This window comes from Pavona decussata, unplaced genomic scaffold, assembly GCF_977016875.1.
Source record: "Pavona decussata unplaced genomic scaffold, jaPavDecu1.1 SCAFFOLD_102, whole genome shotgun sequence".
Lineage (NCBI taxonomy): Eukaryota > Metazoa > Cnidaria > Anthozoa > Scleractinia > Agariciidae > Pavona > Pavona decussata.
The window spans coordinates 6231524-6246951 of record NW_028145517.1 but is presented as its reverse complement, the minus strand read 5'-3'; the positions used below and the strand labels follow the sequence as shown (position 1 = coordinate 6246951).

Below are 15428 nucleotides of genomic sequence, written 5' to 3'. Positions count from 1 at the left end.
TCTGAATAACACATCATTCTCATTCAGTTCAATTGGACGGAAAGAGCTGCCACCGTTTACAAATTCAAATGAGTTTTTGCGGTAACATTTTGTTCCGGTTCTAGCTAAACTGTATGCAATATGATCTGCTGGACTAGCTTGACTACAAAACGTGGATATTTTCCCGAATTCTTAAATATATTTATACCATGTTGCCCTTTCTTTCAATGGCCGTTTTTATGCTAGAGACGTTAAAGTCGTCTGAGACGTTAAAGTCGTCTCGAGACGACTTTAACGTCTAGTAAAAACGGTAAATAAGACAGACGCATTCAACGTCTGACGACTTTAACGTCTTTAGTTAAGTGCGTCGTTACGCACTTAACAGACGACTTTAACGTCTCAGACGTTAAATGGGTCTAGTATAAAAATGGGACGCCCTTACTGGGACGCATTTAGCCCTGACTCGTCCACAGACGACTGGCACGAGCTAGAAATCGTGGCTTAGCGCTTAAACAACAGGGCGGCGAAGACTGAGAACTTGAAGGAGTCTCGGGGCAGAAAGTGGAGTGAAGTTGAGCTTAGGTCTACTTTTATGCGTCTCGTTTTTATACCAGACGGCTTTAACGTCTCAGACGTTAAATGCGTCTTGGCGAATTTAACGTCTCTAGCATAAAAACGGCCACTAGTGACTCTCTGCTGTGATTGACTCCCGGTTGACCGGGCTAGCTCGCTTACCGAGATCTCGCCTCATTCCTATTTCTTTTGTAAAAAATTCGATGTGTTCATATGAGAAGGCGGGCCAGCCCGGTTACCGAGATCTGGGTTTCAGCGACCGAGATCTCGGGAGTCCGGGACGAAAATTTTCTCATATGAACACGGTATCCCGGTTCCCGTGATGAAGTCTATAACAAAAAAACATTCGCGTCTTAGAACGGATATATTTGATTATTACGGCTCATTTCTGCGATGTTCTAGTTCAAAATAATTCTTTTTCGTAGTAGAGATAAAGATATAATACTTTTGAGGTTTGTAGAACCGATAAAAATGAAAAATTCTTGCCCGGCATGTTCGGTAAAGGTCACGCTCGATTGACCACGTCACCACTTTTCATCTCGGTAACCGGGATGAAATTTCCCATATGAACGGACTGCAAAATTCATCCCGCTTACCGAGCCATCCCAGTAACCGGGATCATATGAAGAGGCCCTCAGTCTGTTGGAGCTATACATAACTGCAGTGACTGATCTCCCGAATTGGTCTGGGTCTTTAACTGCTGAATAAGGACTTAGAAAAAAAATTCATACAATGGACATTGCCTTTTGCCAATCTTTTCCCTCTGTCTAAATCAATCACACGAATATGGCGATTGGCACTCAGAACAATAAATGTAACAAAGACGTCTTCATATGTAGAGACATATGCATACCCTTTCGACAGTGAAAGACGAAGTCTTTTTTTAAACCAAAATCCTGTCATCAAAGAACTCGTTATTGCGCTTGGTACTCTGTACTACTATTGCATTTTTTTTCTGACCAAGTTCGAGAGACCATATATGGTCTCTTGCTAGCCTTAAACATAATTCACTCCTTTAACAGCTTCTTATAATATCATACAAAGTTTCATTTCCAAGTTCTCAACACAAATTACTTTCCGCAGAATATCAAGTGGCAAGTGTTAAGAGAAGATAGTACAGCAAATAACAAAGCTTGCTCTGATTATGCTTGGGAGAAGATACCTGAGACGTCCGAGTAACCAAACTTAATGCACGAAGCTTACAAGGCGGCAAGGGAATCATCCAAAATTTTTATAACAAATTTGTTCCTCTCTGAAATTAAATTGATGCAAATCGAGAAAGATAAAAAGATCTTTTTCAAGTTTCCTCTCTCTGTCCAAATTAAATTAGTATTTTCTCAGCGTAGTGCGGCAAGGACCATCTAATCATTCTGGTTCTGTGAAATACTGTAGTTTCCTAGATCGTTGGTCAAGCCCCGCGGTAGCCATTATCTACTTCAAAGAGACCTCATTGTGATCTCGTTTTCCTACTTACAAATGCGGACGGATAGTTCATGGCAAGATAATATCAGAAGACTTCATTTTGAGACACGTCTAGTCTTTCTGATAAAGAACCTAACGGAATGCCGGATTCATAGCTAGATCGTGCGTTACGCGCACTAAAGCCTTTTGCAGGCATCTTTTTTTTAGATTCAAGCTTATTCGATCTCATCTGTGAGCTGGTAATATCTTATAATTACGTCACGGGGTAACCCAACCAGAAAAAAATCCAGACCAGTACAATTAGGATAAGCAGATAATGAGTTATGACTAGATGTGCGACTGAACTGAGTTGGTCAACCAGTAATATGGAACTACTATGCCGATAGGAAATCATAACTTGAAGAACTGACGGGAATCAAATTTCCATTCAGTCGTTCTCCATTTCGTGAATGCTGGGACTAAGTTTACAAAAAAACTCAAGCGACACTTCTTTTTGACCCATTTTGTTGTTTATTCAGGTTAATCAAGAAACAATTATACGCCGTTTGTCCAACCCGCGTTTGAGCTGAACCCAGGGATCAACTAATTTTCAGGGATCAAGATTTATAAAGATTTTGGAATCGGCAATCAAAATTTAAGGCCAAAATATGGGATCGGTCTGGAAAAAATATACCTCGTTACGACCCTGAGATGGGGAAGCATGCATGCTATGTTATAATCCAAGTTAAAGAAACTGCAAAGTTTCCAATTCAACGGGCAAAAAACTCTGAATTTTGTCAACCAAATACATTTTGCTATTGCTGAGAATTCATTTGGAACATTTCTTCACAACATTGTCAAACGATGGGCTTGTTTTAGGATACAATTTGGACTTAAAATCCAAATAATTTGCCCTAAATACATGTAAGTAAATAAATTATTATTTCAGCAGTGTTAATTTTTGAACTTAACCTTGATCTAATTTGAATTAGCCTCAGGGCATATTTTCTTGTACCTAACGCAAAATAATAATAATCATTTAAGCCTTTCTACATAAAATGGCATCTATGCCAGCATCTGGCTCAAGTCTTTTTGTCTGAATATCCACAAATCCGTGTTTCTCTAAAAGCTCTTTGTATTCCTGTGCTGAGCGTTCCTTTCCGACTTCTTGTACCAGCATGTTGAGGGACTGAAGAAGAGTCCTCACTGGTCCTGTTTTATCATCATTTAATAACATTTCAGCAATGAGAAGGCAACCATCTGAACAAAAAAAAAAACACAATAGAAGAAAAGTTTAATAGTAATAAATCAATCACCAGGGAGTGTCTCATCCAATTTCCAAACGCAGAGAAGTGGCTTGACAGAATGAGGCACGCTGAGTTTTTGAACCAACTTCAAGGTGTCTGGAAAATGGGATCAAACACTCTCCAAGTGTTTGATGTATCTTCTTAACACTTTACTCCAAGGCAAAACAACATTTTCTCCAGATCCAAGACTACAGACTCAATGTGCATGTATGATATACCATTTTATAGCTACTCACAGAGTAGTTCATAACTGATACAATTGTGAATGAGAAGAGTTATGGCTTTGAGATAAATGGCCTTAAAACATAAAAATTTCAAAGTTCAAAAACATCTCAATCCTTGTGTATATTAGGTATATCTCTAAACTATAGCTTATTTTGCAGTTCTCAACATCTTCATTAATGTGAGAGATGTATTAAGACACACAACTTCTGGGGGGGAAAAGTTGAAAAGTTAAGGGGGTGGTCAACTATATCACATATGGGAGGGGGTTAAGTTTTTATCCTTGTAATGAGTAGATCTTCACAAGACCATCTCCGTGTCAAAAATTCATAGAAGTCTGTCAAATATTAAAAGAGTTATGGAATTATGTGCCAATTGGCACTCTTAATTATTCTTGAAGAAATTCAAAGCAAAATTTCACCAAAATTTTGCGATAATAAATTATTAATTAACCTCCTTCACGGAAGTAATTTCCTTTGTTTTCTCGTCATGAATAAAACATTAATGGTTGAGAAATGTAAGGCCAGTGGGTTACCATAAGCTTGTCAGTGTTTGTAAGCCATTCAATTCTTTGTAACAATGGTAATTTTAATTTAATTTCCATACTATTTCCTAGACTTCTATCATATCTCTACAAGACTTTACATTTCTAGTAAATACTGACTGTGTAACAAATTTATTTCTGAACTTGCTTTGCAGCTTAATTCGACATTTAAAAAATGGCACACTATAAACCATGAATAGACTTTCTCAGGGACCATTTTTCATGCAGTCCAGTTCTGTGTCGTAAGACGCCTGCTAGTGGCAAGTCTAACCATGGGTTGTTAAAGTCCAACCCCCTCCCCCCATCAAAGAAAAGTTTCGGGGGAGCTAAATTGGTATTTCTACAGGAGTAGGGGAATCTTATTGAAAAAAAGACCCCCAGTAGACCTGCCCCTTTAAAAAGCTCTATTTTCACTGGACCCAGATAACCTGCAGCTGCAATGTGTTTTGGCGCTCGGAACATTGTTGTTGTTTGCTCTTTTGTTCTCTCGACCAACCATGTAAGACGTTGCAAACAGTGCAGGTTACCCTTCCATATCGGGTGGGTGGGAGGGGGTGGGTAGGGGGATTTTCTGGAACTACATGTTGCCCTATTTCCTTATGTATTGTAATTTTCACAAAGTCCACTTAAGTCTTACTTGAAGGTAAGCAGTTGTAGATTTTTGAAAGTATCACGTCTATCTTTTCAACCGGCCAGTCATGAAGTATGCGTGACAACACGTACAACTCAGCCTTTGGTAGATCAGCGAGGAAAAAGTCACCCACCACAAATGAAACATTTGCTTGATTGGGGCAGTCTTCTGACGAGGGTTGAAAATGATGTGCAGAGTCCACAACTGATTGCATGTCGAACACTGTGATCTTCATGTTAGGGTAGTATTGACACAAAGTGTACGCCATAGCCCCTGTTGCACCTGAGTAACAAATCATTACAAAGGCCAAGAATCAATTGAAACTACAATCATCGACAATTTCTGTTGGGAAGGTTACACAACAAGGCAACAGTAAGTAACGTCTCTATTGATGGCCTGGCTACTTTTTTTACTTACGTATGTTTATGCCTCTATTTGTCGTTTCCCCCAGCCCCCTTTTCAATGTTGGATTCCTCACAATTTCCATGTGTTCATAAAGATTCACAGTTAAAGCTCAACATTGAAACAGGGGAGGGGAGGAAAGTCAAAATATGGAGGTTGAACTTAAACATCTTCCCAAGATTATTGTTGACGATGGTAGGTTCATGTAACAAGCATCCTGCATACTGGTAGAATTTGAATGTCAATGTGTGGCATAATAATAATGCGCAATGGAATAAATGTGATGGTATATTTTAAGCCATCTGTAAATGCTGTGTATATAGCAAAATAATATTGTATTGTATAAGCCTGGTCAAAAATTATCCAGAGAGTGACACGGATACTCGAAAAAAAAAAATGTGATGTGCTAACTCTCTAAGGTGAGCAACTAATGTTGCAAAATTGTGTCCTATTGTTCTCACTTACTGCCACCTAGGAAATCGTGCTTCCAATTCTGCCCTACCCCCCCCCCTACCATTTACTTCCTCCCCATACCCTCATCCCTGGTCCAAAACATTGCAGAGTAGAAGTATGAATGAGTAGGTGAGAGGGTTGGGGTGTGCTCATAAGAAATTTTGAAAGCTCCCAAAAAGGTATCAGAACGTTGGTTTGGGCATGACTTTAATTTAGAGTTTATAAGGTGAGTGCTATTGGTCTCACATTGGGTGAGAGTATTTCAAATAAAGTGGGGGGGGGGGGGGGGGGGAAGTGGGATTAGCAGCCGCTAATACCTACCTACCTTCAACTAATGACTAAATATTCAATTTGTGAAAATGGATTAAAAAAGCCTTTTTATGTACCCTAATTACCCAGGTACCTACCTCCTATATCACAAGAGCTGTGAAACCAGCTCAAGTCGAACGCCTTTGCTACAGCGTCACAGAAATGGCGTGACGTAGAATGCATTGCTCTCAGAAATTGTAACCTCGATTCCTCAGTGGTGTACGCCGACTTCCAGACATCTTCGGAGCACAGTCCAAAAGTGTTCATCCACTGGTTCGATCCCTCCCTAACTGCATTTTCTAAGTTACCAAAAAGAGGGTACAACAGTTTGTTTGAATGTTTTATGTAACCAACGACAGAATCAAGGCTAGAATTGGTTAGAAACTGGCTCGCCATTTTGGCGTTAGAATACGACCACGATTCGCCTTGCTTGGTCTTTTCTAACAATTCTAGTGCGACAAGAGTGTCCATTAATCGGGTTGTAGCGTCCGGATCGGCCCTCATTTTTGCTGCAACGTGTTCGGCGGATTGTGGAGTCTGGGAGTCGTGTAGAATATCGAAGATGCCCAGATCACATGCTGCAAATAGCGTCTTTGATGCCCGGAAAGCGTAAATTAGATCTTGCAGTTTAGCAGGGATTGGTGGTGGAATTGCGATCTCTTTTTTGCTGTGATCCATAGCCCGTGTGTAAGATAATGCCCGGACGGAAAAAGCCCTCAGTGTAGTTTTGCCACACAAAATAGACATACTGTAACTTCCACGCGAACTCTGAGAGGATCTGGGCACGATTTTCGGGCCTAAGCCTCTCATGGAGGCTACTGCCAGTCGTTACAAGAAGCGGTGTTCATCACGCGAGGGAGTTTACCCATAGTTGGGATACAGATTCGTACTGGCCTGTAAATACAGCCGCCACTCATCGCTCCCTTCGATCCCAGTGAGGTTGCGGTACTCTAAAAGTTATTGTTTGGGGCTTGGGGATGTGCGCTGGGACTCTGAAATCCTTCACTAAACCAGCAACCTCGTTCCCAGGGCCTTTTCCCTAGCTTGGGGGCCCCACCACCAAGCTAGGGAAAAGCCCCTGGGAACGAGGTTGCTAAACCAGACCAGTTCAGCTGCATTTTGCAATCCTATACTAGACTAAAGACCAAAAATCTCTACCCTGTCCCAGACTCACAATTTTCCAGAAACACGATCACTATCACAGTCCAGCCAAAACAAATCTTCTATGTCAACAACAACTAAAACACGTCTTTTAAGTGTCAATTCCCGGGAAACTTAGGCTAGACTAAATTGTTGAAGCAATTGATCAGTTTGCTGGAAAATGATAGCCTATTTTACAACAAAAGTCTCTGACTTCTATACCTTATCCCAGACTAAACTGCTTGAAAACCATACCCTTCATAGGGGCACATTATATGGGAGTGCCCTCCTCCCCACCCCCCAGATTCTATCTTACTAGTGCGTCAGTCGACCAAATTTTAGAAATAAAGACAGCAGGGGATATTCATACTGAGTGAATCAGCCATATTACACGTTAACTTGAATTTTAGAAGCCAGTCGCCATATCCTTCAAACCTAACAGTAATCGTAAGTGGGGTGAGGGCGGGGGGGGGGGGGGTTATTATAGTATAACATTCTTAGGTCTAATGGGTTGTTGGGTGCTTACCTTATAAGTGACACGACATTTCATTATTCGACGACAAAGGCAAACTTTCTTTTTATCTTGCTTAATTAAAAATCTGGTGTAGTTCACTTTCTCAACGTGGAACCATCGTAGACAAGAGAAAATATATCCCGAACTGAAAAGCAACTTAGCGTCGTTCAACGTCATTTGCAGTGAGATAAGAGAGTAATAAAGCGAGTACTTGTCTGAAGGGACAACAGAAACCATAGCCGTACTGATGAGAAACAAATCAGGAAAATTCAGGGGCACCCAACAACAGTTTTCTCTCAGATCCGGCCCTTTGAAATGCTATTTTAAGCTATCTGGATCTGGAGTGCCTTAATTAATGTAAAGCTCTGTAGGTTCATTTTAGGCCACGCTATAATATTTTTATCTGTTCGGTCATTCATTACTAGTTCATTTTTGTCCATTTTCCGAAAACCTTGGGTCTTATTTCCTTCCGAAAATCTAAGCTGACCTTTTTTCGGTACCCGAAACGACATTTTTATCAATCCGAAAACACTAGGCCTAAATTTCCCATATCACGAACGTTCGAGGAAAACTGAGGGGATTAAGGGCCTTCCGAACAGATAATATACCGAAACGATCCGTCGGGTGCCCCTAAAAATTGTCTCTTGCTTAAAAAAAATAATCACTGAATGAGGGATGACTCGGCAATTCTTGGCTTTATTCTCAGCTTGAGAAATCTTTGTACGTTTCAGCTACAGATTATTCAACCTTCAATCGTTCATTGTTGTCTTGCATGATTATATAATTTTTTATTTTATTGATCTTCACTCAAGCAACAAAGGATAGATGAACTGATTACTGCGTTATGTAATGACTACAATTTCAGTGGGAATAATTCTATACTTTAGCTGATATTTGTTCTTTAGCTACGCCTACAGGAAATGTTATCTTAAGCGCTTCGTGATAGCAAAGAACTGTGTTTTCCTTCACTTCTTGGACTGGCATTGCTTCTTTTCCATCTGTACGCCAATATTTAACCCCGTTTTCCTTTCCGCTAATAGTGCAACATTTTGCGTTGACATCTTGCAGGATTTGGGTCATGGCTTCTCTGTAGGCGACCAATATCCCTTCCTGTTCATAGGTTTCTTCCTTCTCTAAAAGGCCACTGTTACTTGGATGGAAACCTGGTGTCAATCTGAAATGGGTAGACTCGGCACCTCCCATCTTCTTGATCTTAAACTATGATTCAAATTAACACATAACTCAGGATAAGTACATTTTTCCTTTATTCCTAGGGAAGCGGGATTTAGGATTAAGGTGACCATTCACATATTGATTCTCGATGGAGTCCTGTATAAGCTGTCAGCTCCTGAGTCATTGCCAATTACATTATGCGTTTTATTTTGTTTGGGAACAGCTTTAGGCTATTCAGTTTCAACTTTAGCTTACCTTGGGGGAGCAGGGATGGTACAGAGGTGATATGAATAGCACTCTCACGTGGCCATGTGGAAGAAACCTGACAATCTTGTATCATGCCAACCTCGTTCCCAGGGAAAGAGGAGAGACCCTGGGAACGAGGTTGTCATGTGTCATGGACATGGTCCACGAAGTTCAACCGGGGGGGGGGGGGGGGGTGGGACTCTAAGGTTGGGGACTCTCGTCGTCTCGCCTTGAGGGTGTAAATTTCGGATTTTGGTCTCACTTAGGGTGTTCTGGGCTAAACGCCATTATATTTAGCCGTGAAGGTCTCGTTTAGGGTTGCACGCGAAAAGTTATTGTATTTTTTATTTGTCTGTGGTCTCTTTTAGAGGATCCAAAAAGTGTGGGCCATGCCCAGATTGGTCTCCTTTAGGGGTTTAATTCAAAATTTTTGACGAGCATCCCCGCCCCTTTCATATGGGAGTTCCCCCCCCCCCCGGGGATTGATGAACGACGTGCCGCTGTATTGAGCGAGTTTTGGTACATTTCCTCGTCGTCCTCGGTAAAACAACAACGTGAAATGACTAAATTTAAGGTTTTGTAGTGAACGTGGGCACACGACGGCAAATTTGTCATTCTTTATCTCAACTTGAACGCCGTTCCTACCAATTCTAGCGTTCCTATCAAAGCTCGGCCACCAGTGTACAATTTGAACGAATTGGAGTAGTGCAGGTAACGCGAGCATATATTTTCAAGTGACGTTTTCGTTGGCGTTGCCTTTGTGGTTGCTTAAAGTCCCTAATAAGGAAGTGTTCCGTGAAGTATCGAAAGAGATGGGAATTAATCGGAAGCTCTTCGGAAATCTTCGGATGAGATTCGACACTGTTCGGCTAATGAGAGGGACACTGTAAATATTAAATATGAGAAGGATCCGGCATGATTAATTGATAGCTGAGAAATGGCCGAAGTTTGAGCTGATAGCTGAGAATCCAGCACCTTCATATATACAGATCCAAACAATTATATGATTTTGTCCTTTCTAACACTTAAGACATGGCTCTGGCACAAATAAATATAGGTGTCTGTCTGTCTGGCTGTCTGTCTGTCTCTCCTTACTACATGTGTATTCTGTTGTCACCAAAATGCTATTCTCGTCTCCATGAAATATACAGTGACTTAAAGATGGTCCTTTCTTTTGCTAGTGCGCGAACGTTCTGCCCATCTAGGAATGATCGGTGACTCCTAAAACAAAAGTATTTTTGTGCGGTTTGTGACTATGCCGGAAAAGCAGATCTTAGTAAGGGCTACTGGAATCTAAAAAGGAAAATTGAGGGTTACCGCACATTTTCTTAAAAATGCCATGCATTCTTTTTGAAAGCTTTTTGGAGAAATATGCGCCGTTACCCCCAATTTTCTTTTTTATTCAAATAGCCCTTGGTCAGTTATATCTACTTTTTCTGCATAGTCATAAATTGCGCAAAACCTCTGTATCGGCAGACACCGTCTTTAAACAAAGAAAATCATAACCGTGGAGGTGGTTTTAATATGTTTCCTTTTCTCTTACTGATTTTCAACATTTTCTCTTAGTCTTAGCTTTTCTGGCTAATTTGTTACCAAGAGTATCACGGGGCTCAGGATAGGAAAGTATTCGAAAAACTCATTTCACAAAATCAAGGAGGAGAAATAACAAACATTGCCACCGGAATGCACTCGTCACTAACTTTCATTTGAATGGTCACACTTGAGGAATTTCTTTACTTTCTCAAACGTTAAAGGTTCACTTATTCATCGATTACTCAGAAGCTTCTCAGAAGGTACTGGTTTCATGTGGAAAACCGACGCATCGCAAAGCACATGAGTTTGTTTGTTTTTCGCTCTGTCTCTCCGCGTCTGATATTTGAACCAATTAAAAAAATATTCGTGTTTTAAGTGAGAGTACAGAAGCAACGATCAAACACCAGCCCACGATCAGTTGAGCATGTTCTACAGTGCGAAGAAGTATCAACACTCAATTCAATTCACAAAAGGACGACCACACTGTCTTGTTCCCTCCATGAGAGTTGAAAATGCTTACTGGAGTAAAAGTGTCAACAAGTAACTGTTTTGATCTGTTTTGTAAAGGGTAACAGTCTTGCCGTCCATGGATCAGTTATTTTCAAGTTTACAGAATAAAGGGAAAAATATTACCTTTTGAGTCTTGGGGCTACAGAGCAGACGGAAGTGGCAATATTCCCTGAAAATTTAGAGTAAACAAGACGCTTTTCAGAGCGTTTACGTGGGATGCGTTGACTATGTTTAGCACTAGTGGCCTCATTTATTGTACGCCTCACCGATTTTTTAACCTTCCCTCCCTTCGCGATTGAACTATTAAACTGAACAGTTTTAGTCAGAAAGATTGCGTGATATTGAGTTGCGCTACTTGAAATTTTGCCGCCTAAAAATAGTTCCCGCCAGAAAATGTGTTCAGCTGAAAGGAGCACTCTTTTTATCTGAAAAGTTCACTGCTAATCATAACTTTTTGCATACATGAAAACTTGACAACTTTCATCATATTTTTGCTTCTCATACAAAAGGCTTTCGTTGTACCGGAGATTCTATTACAATAACGTGGCGTGACTCACGTTTTCTACTCTGGTTATGTAAATAAAAGTGTAAGATTACAATGTAAGATTACAAATTGTTTTCGTTTCATCAAAAAAACAGAAAGAAAACAGGCAAAAAGCTTTCCTAAATGAAAACTTTTAGTAAAAATTGACAATCAAACCTTTAATCTTTTTGTGAAGTGGATTTCCAGTTGCGTTTAAGCATCAAAACGACAAAGTCATGCGATGTGTGTTTTAGCTTATCAATGATCTTTCCCCCACGTATTCTGGATGGTTCTACAACTGTCAAACAGAACTGAGCATGATTCCTTCGCTTTGAACTCTCCAATTTCCACCGTTTTCACTGTCGAGTGCTTCTTAGAAGTTATTCTTTCGATTTACTGCTTCAAAAGGGTTAGTTTTCTTTTTGAAAACGGCACATTAGAATCTAAAACATTAAAACAATATGGCCACGCCACTAAAGTCAAGCCTTTTCAGTTCCACCGAGAGATCACTAGGACCTGAATAATCACAATAGTAATTAACTCCCGTCCGATCCCTCCTGACATACACTAAAATATTGCATTCTGATTGGACCGTTTTTGTTAAAGACAATAAGGACAATACGAGACAAAAAGATCCCCTCTAGGAGAAAACTGAATTTGATACATCTAAAACGAGTTAATAATTGAAAGATGCGCATTTGTGGATACAAACGGCCCCCATTTTATAACGTGGGCTGCACAGGCATCCCACGTAATAAAGAAGGTAGAAGAAGTATGAACTGAAACAAGAACACCTACCGTGACTATCTCTAAGGGACCTCCACGAAACAAGTTTGCATCCAAATCATACTATGACAGGTCATTTAATTAATGTGCTTTTTTACATCTTTGTGTGACCAAATTATGCAAATTTGATTGACCCAATTATATTTTATATACTTTGTAACGATCATTCATTTGTGAAATGGGCTTGGAAAGTTGAGAGTCCAGAGAAAGGTAGGCTTTTAAAATAGGCTATTCAAACTGAACTTGAATCCTTATGGTGGCAATTCTGAAGCAGGCTCACCTGTCGCCGTTAACTGTAAAGCCTGGTTCACACCAGCGTCATTAGAAATATCAGCTTTTTCCTTTAATATGTTATTATTTTTATGTTATTTTGTTCAGCTATTGTTGTGTTTGTTTACCATCGATTAGTGGCAAAGTCCACACATGGGTGTTTTTTCGAGTTCTCATAACTTTGCCGTGAACGCTGGCATTTGTTCAGCTGGGGTTGCCATAGTACTGACCAGTACTACTCTTGAAGTATAAACGATTTCTAGATGTGGGGCAACGTTTTCTTAAAACTTTCAGGAACAAAATACGATGAAAAGGATTTATATTTAACTTATATAAGCCAGAATCCAATTTGTAAATTGAGGAGCACAATTTTGTTTGAGTTTGCAACAAAGGCCAACGCATATTTTAAAAAGGAATTTGCTTAAAAGCGTTTTTGAAAATTTTTGCCAGAGGGGAATAATCCTTTTACGTGATAGATTTTAAACAATGGTTGGAACTCTTGGAATGTTTTTAACGGACAAAGCCCTGTTGAGAGCTTATGAGCTTGTTATTGAGGTCTTTAATTCCGCATATGCATCCATTGTATAAAAATTCAGAAACAAAATATTTACTGCGAAACCTGTATTACCGGTTTCCATATAAAAGCACAGACCCTGTATTAAACTGAAAAACAGCTTGGTTCCCTGGATGTTCTTTCCATACTGTAAAATGAACCTGTATTCAGTCAACCAGAATTAATTGGACGCAGACACTTGGGTTGCGCTCGATTGACTGTATTCCGGAATAAGAATGAGCGGAATAGCTGTTAGATTTCTCTTTTTAAGTAAATTTGGGAAGACATTTCTGCAAACGTTCGCTGGCACATGATAATTTAAGAGCAATTTTGTATTCCAGTACAGTCGAACCTCTTTATTACGGACACCAAGGGATAGGGATAAGTGTCCGCATTATAGAGGTGTCCGTTTTAGAGAGGTACGCTTTATATGGATTTCGGCCTCTCAGGGACCAAGTGAACTGTCCGTAATAGAGAGGTGTCCGTATTAAAGAGGTGTCCGTAAGGAGAGGTTCCACTGGCCCAAGTGGAGAGGTTCCACTTGGCCCATAACTTAACATGTTTTTGTCTGTATATAAATTAGTCAATCGTTTGCGTCCAAGACGCAAAAAAGTTGGTTAAATTTGTGTGGATTTAAACAGTGTTGAATGCCTGCACTTCCCGCTAATCGTGACCGAATAGTGTTCCGTGTTCTCTTTTGCAAAAGCTCCAAATTACTCCAACCTAAATTTTACATATTTCGCAGACCGATAATGTTTTTTGTAACACGATAAAAATTAAGCTGGGTATATTTTGATACAGCAGCGTAAACTTTCCCTCTTGCTACATCGCGCTTACGGCGATCACGCCATCGCACGCAATATGATTTCTTTCACTGTTCCTCTTGCAAAAAACTTAACAAAAAACAAACAAACTGCGCTGAGTGACAATTCAATTGAAAGGAAGTACCGCTTTCCTGAAGAAATGAAGAGGCATGTGTGAGCTTTTGCAACAGAAATTGACCTTGCAAGAATTATAAAATATACCGTCATCATCGGGCAGATTATCACATTTTCTATCTCTATCAAATTCAAATTAGACAGTTTATACTGAGCTGCAGGAGTGGCTTCACGTGATCACGAGGACCACATTTCCTTTATTCTTGGTCAACTTTCAGTGAGAAATTAAGTGGTTTCCTTCTAGCTCTTGAATTGACACTATAGAGATAATATTTTAGGCATGACCTCCACCCGTCCCACATGTACGCATGCCGGGAACTACAGGTATTGCACGAAAACAAGCTTTTATTTGACCAGTGAACTCCAATTATAACTTCAGGGTGATGAACTCTTCATATTTTTGGCTTTCATGGGGACAGCCGACTACTATAAACATCACGGGAATAAGTAGGTAGGTGTCCATTTTGTTGTCTATATCAACACTGATCAGTCCGGTGCTGATTATGGAATGTGTCTGTGACTCCGAAGAGATTAGATCAAGATATTCGCCGAGTCCTTTTCGTGTTTATTTGAACGCTGCGTTCTCCCGCGTTTGACGCTGGTTACGTGTATTTGCTTCGGGTTCTTATTGGATCATTATTAGATCCCTCATGGTTGGCTCAAGTAATTTCTCTGGTTTTACGATGCTCCAATGAAAACTGCTTCAACAGAAATTTGATTTTGAATAATTCTGAAGGTAAATTTTGAAATCTTTACAATATTAAAAAAATAAAGACATTGGTTTGCTTCAGTTGCATGAAAAAGTACCATTATTTTCTCTTGCTTAAGACTTGACACCGACCAAAGCGAAAGAACTTTCTAATTATATAAAACTGTTCAATTGAGGCCTTGATTAAGCCGGAAGATTTGATTGCCTAAAAGTTGTCGAAACGTCAGTAATGAATAACGGTCTTTTTGAGGACTGCACGCGCGCCACGCTCATACTAAGGAACTTATTTCATCCTTGTTTTTTTAATGCTTGTAAGCAATCTTATTACATGAGTTAGCGTCAGCGTAACAAACGATCGGTGACAAACATGTTATTAATTACAGGCGGTATATACCTTCATTAAAGGAATATAAAACTGTGAACATAGGTAAATGCATTGGATTTATCGCGTTCGACGAAGGAAGAACGCTTCGTAATCTTCTGGGTTGCCTGTTATCGCGTAGGTTCCCTGTGCATGCAAGCGAAAGCTGACCCGTGTTTTTTCGTTCCATCCATGGTTCACCTTTTCGGCGCCATTTTGAATGACGTCACCATTTGGTTGCGCAAATTGCCTACAGGCGGAAATTTCGCGTAAAGTATAAAAAATACCTTTCTAGTAGCTAATAAATAATGTTTATCGCTTCATAGCAGCGGGATTTTCGCGTAGCGTATA

The 15428-nt window shown here is 40.0% G+C and overlaps 2 protein-coding genes across 2 annotated transcripts; both read right to left on the bottom strand.

The window, feature by feature from the left end:
* Positions 1-1562: 1562 nt before the first annotated feature.
* On the bottom strand, positions 1563-6667 carry LOC146471920 (acetylserotonin O-methyltransferase-like). Its single transcript, XM_085120498.1, has 3 exons — positions 5920-6667; positions 4664-4939; positions 1563-3213 (listed from the first exon to the last, which is right to left on the bottom strand). The coding sequence occupies exons 1-3, from the start codon at positions 6629-6631 to the stop codon at positions 2993-2995; spliced, it is 1209 nt and encodes a 402-aa protein (XP_084976624.1). The 5' UTR covers positions 6632-6667; the 3' UTR covers positions 1563-2992.
* A 1493-nt stretch (positions 6668-8160) lies between these two features.
* Positions 8161-8980, bottom strand: LOC146471919 (uncharacterized). Its single transcript, XM_085119900.1, has 2 exons — positions 8904-8980; positions 8161-8693 (listed from the first exon to the last, which is right to left on the bottom strand). The coding sequence occupies exon 2, from the start codon at positions 8676-8678 to the stop codon at positions 8352-8354; it is 327 nt and encodes a 108-aa protein (XP_084976026.1). The 5' UTR covers positions 8679-8693; positions 8904-8980; the 3' UTR covers positions 8161-8351.
* Between the last annotated feature and the right edge of the window lie 6448 nt (positions 8981-15428).

What these genes read in the sequence shown, in the direction of transcription:
- LOC146471919 (XM_085119900.1), bottom strand. Translation starts at nt 8,678, where the DNA reads ATGGGAGGTGCCGAGTCTACCCATTTCAGATTGACACCAGGTTTCCAT.
- LOC146471920 (XM_085120498.1), bottom strand. Translation starts at nt 6,631, where the DNA reads ATGAGAGGCTTAGGCCCGAAAATCGTGCCCAGATCCTCTCAGAGTTCG. An exon ending in CAGCTCTTGTGATATAGGAG is followed by an intron (nt 4,940 to 5,919) that starts GTAGGTACCTGG and finishes TTTGTTACTCAG; the next exon opens with GTGCAACAGGGGCTATGGCG. An exon ending in CTACAACTGCTTACCTTCAA is followed by an intron (nt 3,214 to 4,663) that starts GTAAGACTTAAG and finishes TTTTTTGTTCAG; the next exon opens with ATGGTTGCCTTCTCATTGCT.